Below are 13,669 nucleotides of genomic sequence, written 5' to 3'. Positions count from 1 at the left end.
ATGACGCTTACACCACAGTTACTTAACCCTTGTTCTTGTTTTGACATTTCCTTCTTATTACTGTTGTACTACCTACCGACTAAGTACTTTTATATGTATGTGAATACGACCTTGTATGCCCGCCTGCCTTGGTCTCAAGAAGAGACTGGCAGTATTTCAAATAAAAAAAAATATATCGTAATTTCAGGATTTTAAGCGCAACACTTTTCAGAAACTAGTTCGTACTTTGACTCACTGACGGTTTGAATTTTTACTCGAGGACCTTTCCTTTTGACTCCCACAGCTATCGCACTGTTGTTCGCAACTGTTTTAGCTACAACCATTCGGCATTTCGTAGCTTTGGCAATGACCATTCGCCATCAGAGCTCCTGTGCACACTCCCCGCGCATTGTCGTTTCTTTTTAAAGGCGCCTGCGGTGTCGTCTTTTCACAGAGCCATCCTCTAAACCCAGTACAGCATTTTTTGCTCTTCCGTTGTGCGAAAAACCCAGCCCTCCCACGCTTCTCCACCGGTTCCGTTCCTGAACTTTGGGAGGCACTCTCGACCTACAGTCTACTGGGGGGCCAGAGACTCGTGATGACGCGACACAAGACGGCTTGGAAGAGAGAGAGGGAGGAAAAACAAAATTCATTTCTCGCGAGGCTCAGTGAGAGCGAGGGTCCCTTAGGTGGGGCTGGCGCGCTAGGTAACCTTGAGCCCTAGTGGTGGTCAGAAGCTGTAGTCCAGGTGAGGAACTCCCGGTCACCTCCAGCCAGGTGGTGGGAGGGTTGGGTGAGCGGAGCGGGAGTAGAAAAGGAAACGCGTGTTTTCCTGTGTGGGTAGGGCTCAAGCTCAGTTTCGGGATAATAAAATATTTTCTCGTACTCGGTCACCGCTCATGCAACTTCATATTTTTTTCGATAACCTTTAAGGGTGATGCTGTTAAAGCTGGCGTTTACGCCGACCAACATGTCTAGAAAAACCTCGCCGAGCGATGGCGTCATCGCGCGCAGCGGCACCGCAGCTCTACCGCCTTTTGGCATCGTCGATCTCAGGCAAGACTCTTCTTGCCGCCTGTAGTAGGCGCAATTCAACTTGCACAAGCACAAACTTGCAAACGCGTCAAGGGATGGTTTGCTCTATGGCTTGTTCTGATGGGTGGTGGAGTTTTCACAATGTGAAGAGAACAGTATAAAAATGAACAAAGCCAGACCAATAAACGAAAGTGTTATTATACGTCCTCATTATTGTCCTGCAAGACAGTTCACCCAAGCAGAATGAAGGCACCGAATGAATTCAAAACGTTTGAGCAAACGCTCGTCCGTGTGTGCCATCCATAACTCTTGAATCTTCACAGCGTGCATAATTTAATGACCGACTGTAGGTTTGCTCTTTAGTGAGGTAACGACTACAGCAAGCAGAAACGCTAACGAGTATGGGAGCAAACCCATGCTGCAAACGGGGCCGAGTATTTAAGCCTAACCAAGCACAAGCTTAGGAGAACCGACAACAAGCTAGGTGTAGCCAACAGATTCACTGCTTTCCCAGTATTCGCGCCACTAGTGCGAAGATGCCCCAATTATTTTTCTGTTACTTGCACAGGGCTTGCTTGCAACATTGAGGTTTATTACTTTGACTTAAAATGGTCGCGTTGCTGTACGATTGTCAAATATTTTTGAACTTGTCGTGTTCAAGGGTTGTGTATTAGCCTCTACTTAAAGATGCGTTTGTTTGAAAATTTTCCCATTTTTGCTTGGAAATCTGTTGGCATATATGTCTTTTTGTACCACGTCTATTTAGGTGGCGTACGCAGTTCTCATTTCTCCGTTCTCAGTTCTCACTTCGCAGTTCTCTCGCTATTCTCATTTGGCGATGCTGGTTAATATATGTAATTTCTTTCGACGATCCCAAAGCTCTATACAATAACCTGTCTGTTGGACTACTGCCGGCAAGTCCCCATCCAGCGTTAGTGCTTCGGTGGCTTCAATAAATTCAGGCGGGAAAAGTGGCGGTGCGCACAAGAACTGCTTTCAAAAAGCCGGCGTTGGATAAGTTGTCGGCTGCGTTACGACGAGCCGGCTGCTGCAGTATTTTTGTCTCGTGAGTAAGACGAATTCCATAATAAATCCTTCCTTAATAATGCAAGATATGAGAGTCATAGAAAGTTGGCGTTGTGAAAATTCACTTTGATTGGAGCGCAACCATGTAGAAAAAGGACTGGGCAAAATTGTGAATAACGGTTTGGGCATAAAAACTCCATAACACTCTGCATTCTTACCACCGCACTTAGGTCCTCGGCAACTTTGACGTCGAAGTGAAAGCAACTGAAAAGCCGTTTCGCACGGTCCACATCTACTTCAGAACCCCATCGCACAGGAAAGTCTTTCCCAAAGTTGGAGTTGTTGATGATGACACAAGTTCCCCTCGGATTGCGGCTCATTTTGTACACCTGTAAAAGAGAACCAGTTTACATCTATACGTTACGTTTTGTAAACTCTTTTATGTCGCTTTATGTACGTGCTTTCTTGGAAGTTCATGAATATTATTTTTTCGGGCCTTTTAACATTGATATATGTAAAAGGTCCATCTTAATTCCTTTTGTGAAGTCCTAGAATTAGGCAGTTCACTCTTATAGAATATTTTATTTGAACATCTTGATCGCTTTCCAAAATAGTAAAGTGACCAAATACATAACAAAACGTGTGTGCTAAATAGACTTGGTAGGACGCAAATATGTTGGTGCGCTCGAAAACACAACGTCCGCCCTAAAACACGACTGAAATGTAGTCACAATCGGCAATGGTTTGTACTAAAGCAGGTGAATAAGTGTATTCTTTTACAGACAGAAACACGAATGATACCTCGTAAACAAGACATGCGCAACGTATAAAGTCTTGCATAGTCTTTTAAACTTTGCAAGCATCCCTCGATTTTATGTGCACAGCACAAAACATCAAACGGGAAAGAAGTACAGTCCTGTAATAAAGCCACCTAATTTTGCGCGGCAAGGTTCCCAAGTGAATTTGGAAATGCGCTTGTTGTCTGTGTTGCTTGAGGTTTTGGCCTACTCGTTTTCTCCTACTGCTAACCTCTCCAATGTGTTTACTTGTAGAAACTTGAATAGGACTTTATTTTTTAGCTACGTACAATGTATAGATCATTTTTATAATTTCATGTGCTCTGTTAAATTGGCGCATATTACTCTTTAAGAAAATATTTTTTCAAGCGAGATTTAAATTAGATTTTTATTTCAGGTGCCAATAAGAAATTTTGATTTAATGCAAAGCCTTACTACTGAGTTGCATTATGCTATTGAAAATCTTCTGCCAGAACTACCACCATTGTAAATCGGAGTCATGTTTGGTTATCCTCTACCTGACTTGTTTTTCGTGGGTTGAACGGATGTCATTTTGTGCGTAAACAAGGCATACAGCAAGCCCATTCGTGCCTATAACAATGTGTGGATCGAAGAAACATTAAAAATAGGAGAAATCTTAAAAGCAGCGAAGAGGGCGCTAGCCATCGGAAAAGACAATGAATGCACTCCGAGACGACCAATGTAACAATAAATACCGCATGGGGGTGATAGTAACAGCAGTGTAAAGATTCAGCACCAGGATGTACGCCAGTGAGGTAACACCAGGTGAGCCATTGAGCGTACGGGCTTAAGTACGGTATCCAACTGCTATATAAGAGGAAGTAGAAAATGCTCCCAAGGGCAAGAAAGAGGAGAAACTGCACGCGCAGGCGTTATAACCCGGGATCTGTTAAATTAAGCAGCAAACATTGTACTGAAAAGCTTAATGCATATTTCCAGAATGCTTTAGGACTCTAAAAGCCCTCATGGCTTCACACAGTATGAACTTAATTCTGATTAATAAAAAGAAGATACCTCTAATGAAGAAATAGTCCCATTTGCGCGGAGAGTCATTAGCCGTAATATTGATGATGGTTGCATTTTAATGGCTCAAGCCTAACTAGGGCGAAGAACGCCAAAAACAGATGGTTAGTTACCACAGATTAAAGGTGAATACTAAAACTGAGTAGCAACAGATGTGAAAGCAAATAAGACAAAGGAGATGCCTTGTGTAGAGGGTCATGTTGTGATTATGCATAATACGATATGCGATTCAGAAATTTAGCTTCAGATAAATACTTAAAAACACGTTTCACGGAAAACATTGGTTCATAACCTAAAAAGTGTGATGGGTGGAGTGTGATTTGTTGTCTGTAGGTTTCTGGAAAGTGTTTGCGTTGTGTGGTGTGGAGTGCATTGCATGCGATTAGTATGTGAACTAAGGATAGGCCCTCTCCACACCTGCCGCAAAGGGGTCTCAATGACCCAGTGAGCAAGTGTGAATGTGTTACATAAGTATGGCATATCCGTAGACTGGCTAAGGCGCCTTCCGTGTGTCTGTCTTGTTTGTAAGTTATGTATCTTCCTAAGTGTGGCTTTATAGTGTAGAGTTTGTTCTGAATTTGTGTGTCCCATGATTTCTGCCAAGATTTCCGCTTGGAAATCGTGCGCTGGGTTTACTTCGAAGGAATTTAAAACATGCTCCGTCATCCGCGAAGTTGTTATGTTATACTACATTTCTTCGCCCTAAATTAGAATACGCATGCTCGGTTTATGACCCTCATCAATCTAATCTATCTGCCTTACTCGAATTTTTATAAAATCGCGCAGACTCTGTGTACTCTTATCATTCCAGCGTTTCCGAACTTAAAGCTCGTGGCCACCTCAACAACCTAGAATCACGTCGTCATATATCTCGACTCTGTCTTTTTCTCAAATTTCATAACGCTCCTTTTAACATTACAGCCGTCTTGCCTGCTCATCAATTATCCAAGCGTACAAACCATAACCGAGCCGTTTATCCACGCCAGCACAAACTACTGCTCATCTGCGCTTCTTTTTTTGTTGCAACCGCCCGGGACTGGAACAACTTGCCTGCCTTCGCCATGCACCACTATGACCCACATCTATTCACGACCGTTGTTGAATCGCTAATCTGTTGCTAATTATGCCCATACCCCATGTAATACCCGGAGTGGGGCCTTTGAGGTGTACTAAAAACGTTTTCCGTACCAGTGGCTTCAGATCGAGGTAGGGAACACCCGGTACATCAACGCTAGTGGGGAGAGTAGCCACAGCGGCACTCTGGCCAGCAATTTCGTTCCCCAGAATGCCACTGCGACATTGAACCCAGCAAACAATTATTTTTATATTTCAGTGATCAGCAAAGGTTAGAGCTTTTATTAGATGCTGCAGGACAATGTTTTTTGTAGGTCTGATCTGTTTTTTGTAATGCTGTTACCACACTTAAAGAGTCTGTAAAGATAATGGAGTGTTCTGTTCTGGTTTGTGTAATGTGTTGTACTACTAATAAGATACCATGTGCGCTTCTGCGATAAAAATGCTGCTATTTCTGTGTATTGTCTTCGTACTGGTAAAGTTGGGGCCATGTGCTGCACATGCGATGGCCGAAGAAGGCCTTCAAGCATCGGTGTAGAAGGCAGTGTGGGGATATTTGTGTTGTAACTGTAGGAAGTGCTGTAGGATAAGTTCTCTGGGCACATTTTGTTTGTCGATGTGTTTAAAAGAAATATTACACTAAATTGCTGACCTCTTCCGTGGCCACACGTGGTTAGCATCAGAAGACTTGATGCTCTCCTCAAATGAAATCCCTAGTTCCTCGGCGAGGGCTCTCACTCGGATAGAGAAAAAAGCGGGTATCCACGGCTGTGCTGCGAAGAACGCATCGGATGTGATATTTATGATCAAGCTACATGGGTATTTTAGATTCGACTGCATCTCGTTCAATCATTTTGTCCCTCCATACGGCGTTGTTGGTGTCCGCCCCCACCCCTCCCCCATTCTCCTCGCCGCGCGAGCTGCGCTCTCCGCCGCTCACCCACTCTCCTCTCCGATAGCGAACACTCTCTCGCGAGGGTCATTGGATTGGATTCGATTGGCTTGGCTTGGATTGGATTGGATTTGGATCGGATTGGATTAAAGTGGATTGTGTTGCGTCATAGCCGCGCCAGGGGGTTCAGGGCACGTTTCACCCGATGGGAGAATCAACCTAACAGAAACAACAACGGAACCCCCTATGCGTCAGATCTACACAGAAGTTCCCGCGAGGGGAGGTGGGAGAAAGTTTTTTACAGAAGTCTCCTTAATTATTAGCATACAGCAAGGAGGAGTAAGAACGCTGGTGTTCCAGGCTCCATCTATCACACTCTGCATATAGACTTTGAATGGGACTCGTCCGGAACACACAGGATGCGAGACGGAGCCCCAAGTGAAGCAGCGGGTCCAACATTTTCAGAGTAGTTTTACAGGCGGACCCCTACCCGACACTCCCATAGTCCAACCGTGAACCAAAAAGGCTGCTAAAAAAACCTCCCACCTCCCCTCGCGGGAACCCTGTGTAGATGCGATGCATAGGCGGAGAGGCGAAGGGACCGCGTTTTATAGCGCGCATAACGTTGAGGGGACTACGTAAGCCGGTCCCAGTCGATGACGACGTTGGCGTACTTGTAAAGCGGCGTGGAATCTAGGTGTTTGAGCCAAGCGTGGATGTTGCTTCGCCGGAGAACGGCGCACCGGTTATATGCGCAGCGCACCCGAAGGAGAGGAAACCCCGGAAGAGAGAGTACTGCACATGCGCCGGCCCCAGCGCATCTGCTGCGGCTATGACGCAACGTGCCGCGGCTATGACGCAACACAATCCAAAACAATCCAATTTAATACAATCCAATCCAAATCCAATCCAATTCAATCCAATTCAAGCCAAGCCAAGCCAAGCCAATCCAATCCAATCCAATCCAAGGCAATACAATCGAATCCAATCCAATGCCCCTCGCGAGAGAGTGTTGGCTATCGGAGAGGAGAGGGGGTGAGCGGCGGAGAGCGCAGCTGGCGCGGCGAGGAGAATGGGGGAGGGGCGGACAACGCCGCCGCCGACGACGACGACGCCGGAGGGACAAGGCGAGTGAATGAGATGCTCTGCATCGAAAACGCGAAGGTGTATTTGTTTGTCCACTCCGTAGGAGCAATGCGAGAGGACCTTCAGGATATTCATGGTTTTCAGGCATTTCTGTTTCAGGTGTTCTATATGGGGAATGAATATCAGTTTTCCATCAAGTACCACGCATAAAAAGTTGTGCTCCTTTTTGGGAGGGATTGAGACAATTTTAAGCTTAATATTAGGATCAGCATACATTCCTCGACTCCTTGAAAATACAACACGGGAACACTTTTCTGGATAAAGCCTAAATATACTCCTGTCTGCCCAGTCAGCGAGTTTATTGACACCATGCAGGACTTGCCTCTCGATAACGGACAGATTACAGGATTTGAAGGAGATTTGAACGTCGTCTACACAGAGAGAGTAAGAAATGCTTGGTGGCAATCCTTTCCCAAGAGAGTTCATTTTTATAATAAACAGCATGCAGCTCAAAACACCCTATTCAGGCACACCGTTTTCGTGGACGTGAACTCGGGAATATGTATTGCCCACTCTAACAGGAAATGTTCTTTCTGAGCTGTAGCTTGCAAGCATATTTAACATGTTGCCTAGCAAACCAAAAGACTTGAGGCCGCTAACAATTCCATAGCGCCAGCCAGTATCATACGCTTTTTCAATATCGAAAATTACTTTCATGCAATACTGTTTAAGAATAAATGCATCTTTGATGTAGGCTTCTAAGGCAACCAGTTGATCATTTGTACATAACCCCACCCTGAAGCCTGCCTGGCAACTATCGAGAAGTCCTTTGTACTCCAAAAAGTACACAAGCCTTCTGTTAATCATCATCTCAAGGAGCTACCACATGCAGCTTGTCAGGGCGATAGGACAATAACTGGCGGGCGAGGATGGGTCCTTCCCCCACTTCTGAAAGGCAATCACTAAGCCTCCACCCAAGACCTCGGAATGTGCCCCAAGAGCCATATCTTGTTGTAAAGGTGAACGAGGGTTACAAGAGTGTCTGTGTGTAGGTGTTGTATCATTGTATATGTTAGGTTGTCTGGGCCTGGAGATGAAGGCTTAAAGCCGCTCATGGCAGCCCTCAGCTCATGAAGCGAGAACTCAGAGTTATAAGTGGCAGACCTGTTGTTATCATACAGTGGCTTCTTTTTGGCAGTGGTTTTAGGTTTCTGGAAAGTGTCTGTGTAATGTGCGGAACTGGACACGTGTTGGAAGTGTTGTGCGAGGGTGTTAGCCTGGTCTTCGAGTGTTTCCCCTGTTGTGGTAACCAAGGGTAGGCTGTGTGTCTTTTGCTCCTTAAGTTTACGTATTCGTGTCCAGACTTTGTGTGTGTCAGTGTACGAGTTTATGAATATGAGGAAGGTACGCCAACTCCCTCTCTTTGCCTCACGGTGCACGCGCTTGCCCCGGGCCTTCGGTCGTTTGAAAGATATACGGTTATCTGAAGTAGGGTATCGACGGAGGATACCCCACGAATTCTTTTGGGCCTCTTCTGCTTGCCTAGAGTCCTGGTTCCACCAGGGCCTCCTTTGAATGCCCGGGGCACCGGAGACCTGGGGAACCGACTTTTAGGCGGCGTCAAGAGTGTGCGCCGAGACCAGTTGCGTTGCCTCCTGTACGTGTAGGTGTGTTATGGATGTGTGGTGCAGTTTAGATGTTTCTGTGAATGTTTACCAATTAGCTCTCCCTTCATTGAACTTTTTGTGGCAAGGGGAACTGTTTCGGCCTCTTATATGATAGTGAGGTAGGGAAGTGGTCACTACCGTACGGGTTGGTCTCCGCTTCCAATCCGAGAGATGGGAAGAAAACGGGTGAGCCAATAGCTAAGTCTAGGTTTGAGTAAGTACTGTGTGCTGTGTTATGGTATGTAGGCTGTTTTTTGTTAAACAGGAATGCTCCCGATGATGTTAAGAACCTTTAAATAAGGCAGCCCCACGCATCGCTTCGAGAAGAGCAATAGTGAGTTGTGTGCATTCAGGTCACCTAACAGCATGTAAGTTTCAGGTAACTGATCTATCAGAGTTTCGAAATCAGAACATGCCATCTACACCAGGATCACGGACTTCCTAGATTCAAATAACTTTTTCAATTCCGCGCAGCATGGCTTTCGCAAAAGTTTCTCGTGCGAGACTCAACTGGCCATGTTTTCGCACGACTTGCATATTAACTTGGATTCTAACGTGCACACTGATGCCATCTTTCAGGACTTCGCGAAAGCGTTTGATTAAGTACCCCATAAGCGCCTTCTGTTGAAACTTTCCTCGTTAAACCTACACCCCGACGTCCTAAAGTCGATCCGTGAATTTTTAAGTAAACGCACTCAAGCTGTCTTTGTTAACAATGCTACATCTACTTCCCTTCCGGTAACATCCGGTGTCCCGCAGGGGTCAGTTCTGGGTCCGCTTTTATTCCTTATATTTATTAAAGATATCCCAACTTACGTATCCTGTAAAATCCGAATGTTTGCCGATGATTGTGTTATTTACCACACTGTTTGTAACGCTTCTGATCAATTAGCTCTACAAAGTGATCCTAACCATGTAAAACAATGGTGCGAAGATTGGCTAATGGAACTTAACCCTCACAAATTTTAAGGCTTATCCTTCACACGCCGCCGCTCTCCACTTGTTTTTTCTTATGCTATCAGTAATGTTCCAGTTGAAACAGTTAATTCATTTAAATATCTGGGGGTCACATTCTGCAACGATCTTTCATGGGGTCTGCATATCACGAAAGTCATATGATCGGAAAATAAAACATTGGGATTCTGGCGACGTCATCTACGTAACGCACCTAGACATGTAAAATTATTAGCTTACAAAAGCCTTGTCAGAACAAAACTTGAATATGCTTCTCCAATCTGGAGCCCGCAAAAAGCCTATCTGAAGATGCCCTTGAGTCTCTTCAAAACCGTGCCGCTAGGTTTATCCATAGTTCTTTCTCTCATCACATCAGCGTATCTTCACTAAAAACAGAAAATCAACTACCCCTCCTTTCCCTTCGCCGCCGTATCACCAGTCTTTCGTTGTGTCGTACGTTTTTTCACAGCTCGATGCGCATGCCACCTTATTTTGTTCCCCCAGCACACATCTCTCAACGAACTGGTCATTCCCTTCAAGTCGCACGCCCACGTGCACGCACCGTTACTTTTTCGACATCATTTTTCCCTAACACAGCAGTTACTTGGAATGGTCTTTCAGGCGACGTGCCTGCCATTACTTGTACTACTACCTTCACAAGTGGTATCACTAATCATCTTTCACCTTAGGACATGCGATTGTTTTCTGATAAGTTTTTGTGTACCCGCCCCTATGTATTACCCCGCATGGGGTGTTTAAGGAAATAAAATGAATATATATATATATATATATATATATATATATATATATATATATATATATATATATATATATATATATATATACATATAAATATAAATATAAAGTAAGGAACCTCGGTAACAGCAACAGCGGAGGGTTTATTTCGACGTTTCGACTTCGAGACAAGTCATGCCAATATATATATATCTATATATATATATTTCGTTTTATTTCCTTAAACACCCTATGCGGGGTAATACATAGGGGCGGTTACACCAAAACTTAGCAGAAAACAATCGCATGTCCCAAGGTGAAAGATGATTAGTGATACCACTTGTGAAGGTAGAAGTACAAGTACGACGAGTAAAAGGGTAAAGGGAAGTACAAAGGGTAAAACATTCTTAAGTAGTGGTGGGAACGAGGCCTCCTTCCCCAGGACAAATGGCATCGTTGAGCCGCATTAGGCTAATAAAGCTGCTGTATTAGGAGAATTTCGGCAAATTCTGATGGGAAACGCAAGGGTAGGATTAAGAAACATCGTTATAAAAAGTATGAAGCCGCCGATTTTAATCGAGTGATAAGCAAGTCAGTTTTCCGTAACTTTCATTAATCCCAAGTGTGGCTGACCCAAACTTATAAATGAGATAAGATTCCCGAACCTCGCGGTCGTGGTGCGTTTTGTAGGCGGATTCTAAAATCGTTGCTTTAAGATGTTCAAATGCATGCCCGGGACTGTTCACATGTCTTGACAGGGGCAACTAAGGGCAGCTTTTTGCATGAGAGCGGTAATTATTGAACCGCATTCGGAAGGGCGTTTCAGTTTGGCCGATATATTGTTGCCTGCAAACAGTGCACTCTAGAAGATATACGACACTAGCGGAGTCACAGTTAAAGTTACCTTTTATATTTACGTAGTAGTCTGAAGCCGTGCTGGTGGCGCGCTGTGTAGTGGTAATGTGTGGGCATACTTTACATCGGGGTTTATTACAGGGCATGTAGCCAGTTGTTCCTAGTCGGTTGATACAAGAGTTAGTAAGAAAGGCACCTAAATTCTTACTACGCCGGGAGACAACGCGTGGTGGTTCGGGGAATATGCTTTTGATGCGGTCACTTTGCCTTAGGATATTGTTATGTTTTTTTAGTACGGTTGACACCCTTGGAGCGGAGGATGAGTGGGTTAAAACTAAGTTAGTTTGCGGGTTCCCGTTCGGGGATTTTTTCTTACAGATTACGTTACGGTCTAATTGGTTGGCTCGCACAATAGCCTGGTCGATAACTTTTTCCGGGTATTTTTTATTCAGGAGGGCGGTCTTGAGTTCTCGACAGTTTGAGTCAAAGTCGTCTTGGTTTGAGAAAATTGTCCTAAATCGGTGGGCTTGGCTTTAAGGTATTGCTGTCTTGCAGTGTCTCACATCGGAGGTGCACATACTGCCGCGTGTCTCTCGGTTTTCTATACAGTTTAGTTTGAAGCCGACCTTTGACCGAACATTCCCACTATTAACGCCAGTCTCATTCTTCGCCGCTCCGCTAACCGCCGCCGCGACTACCGCCTCTCCCGCTTCGCTCACTGCTGCAACCAAAAGGCACGCCGTTTCAACTCACTTCTCCGCGAATTTTGCCGCCACTCACGCTTTGTCCGCTTCGTCGATCATGGCATTGAGAACCTTCCAGCCTGCCAAGTACTCGCTGCGGACGGCTTACACCCGACCTTCGAGGGTGTGACCTTGCTGTCTAGCCACATTCGTGCACTCTGCTTCATGCAACAGCGCTGCAATCCTCTGGGCTGGCGCCACTTTGCATGAACCGCCGACTCAGTTGCTGCCCCGGCATCTTGCGAAATGACAGCGACTTTCCATCACTGCCTCCAATTGTATCCAGTGTAAGGGGACCCCGGAGCAGTGTCGTGCCAGCAGCCCACCGCCACCGCCCCCCAGATCCACCGCAACCACGGCGCCCCTGGCGAGCGCCATCACCCGAACCCCGAAGTCCACGGACGAGCGTCGCACCAGCGACATGCCGACCCCAGCTGGGAAACCTGCAGCGGTCACAACGCCCCGAGGGAACGCTCGCGGCGACACTACGAAGCTCCATGACCAGCGCCGCACCAACACCATGCCACGCCGAACCTCCGCATCTTCAGCGACCGCCGACAGCGACCCACGGAAACCAACAGCAGCGCGTCCGCCGGACATTCCGGGGTCCAAAATCCAGTCCTCCGTGCCAGATGCCCTTACAACCTTCGAAAGAATCAGCATAGCAGCAACTGGCTACAACACAAAAAAACAGATATCGCGGCCTTCTTCCCCGTTTCAGGACAGTTTTTAAAGCTAAGAAAAATCACCGAAAAGCGCATACGTTCCGAATTGCACGTTTCCTCTCTTGCACAGTACTTGACTGTCGCGGTCACTCCCAGGGGTCTTAGGATTAGAATAAAACCTGCTACTACCGAACTCTCCCCGTCCAACGTGAATAAGTGGAAACAGGTACTTGATAAAGCATCTTTACAATTAACTGAAATAATCCTGAATAAGTACAAAACTACGGCCCATTCTCTCCGAAAGAGGAACTACTTAGTCAGGAACTAAGCAAAAGGGAGTTGAACCTTTTAAGCAACTACGAATCTAAGACGGCTTCCGCCATATCCCGAACAAAAGACCGGAAGTTTAACCGAGATAATATTTTTAACACTGGCCACACGCGTAAGAACCTAACAAGCTCCGGCACTAGTAACTGCCCCTACTCTGACATTACGACCGATAATGTCACTACAATGTAATAAATGCTTCGACTACTGCACCCCAATCAGTTCAGTTAAACCCCTGTACTAATAATTTTCCCTCGCCTGGCGTCACAAAAGAAAACCTTACCGGGAATGTACTGAACCTTTCAAGTATAACCCTCTCCCCAGCTCAGATGAACGTCTTGTCAAAGGGCCTATATTTTTGGCTGGCTACTGGTGGTTTTGATGAATTTCAACTTTTTAAGGACATAGATAACTTCCCCAGAAACATGCGGCCACGAGAATACTTCTACGATCACCCCGCGACGGAAGAAGCACGCAGAACCCTACCTAGCTATAAGCACTGGACCCCTCCCACACAGCGTGATAGTTGCCTCGACATGTACATCAAAGCTGTCCAACGCGATGTGCGAAAAGCATACCAAACACAAATTTCTTTGCACCACAACATGACTACCAACGAAAAGAAAGCCCTAGAGGAAATCGCAAGCTGTCCCGACATAATTATTAAACCTGCCTACAAGGGAGGCGCAATCGTAATCCTTGAGAAAACCGACTATGTTAACGAGGCCAATAAGCACCTATCAGTGTCGACGTTCTATAAAGCACTGCCCAATGATCCCACTCAAGACTA

General features: G+C 45.7%; 1 protein-coding gene across 1 annotated transcript in view; it reads right to left on the bottom strand.

Annotated features, from left to right (window-relative positions):
* The window catches only part of LOC144164071 (caspase-3-like), a 90,266-nt gene that overhangs the window by 12,239 nt on the left and 64,358 nt on the right, over positions 1 to 13,669 (bottom strand). Inside the window, exon 5 of the mRNA XM_077694645.1 lies at positions 2,259 to 2,429. Within this exon, the coding sequence (XP_077550771.1) occupies positions 2,259 to 2,429 (171 nt within the window). The remainder of the gene's footprint in view (positions 1 to 2,258; positions 2,430 to 13,669) is intronic.

Source organism: Haemaphysalis longicornis, unplaced genomic scaffold, assembly GCF_048455015.1.
Source record: "Haemaphysalis longicornis isolate Haplotype H1 unplaced genomic scaffold, Haemaphysalis longicornis Haplotype H1 scaffold_13, whole genome shotgun sequence".
Taxonomy (NCBI): Eukaryota; Metazoa; Arthropoda; class Arachnida; order Ixodida; family Ixodidae; genus Haemaphysalis; species Haemaphysalis longicornis.
Note: the sequence above shows the minus strand (reverse complement) of the source record. Positions and strands in the feature narration are given on the sequence as shown.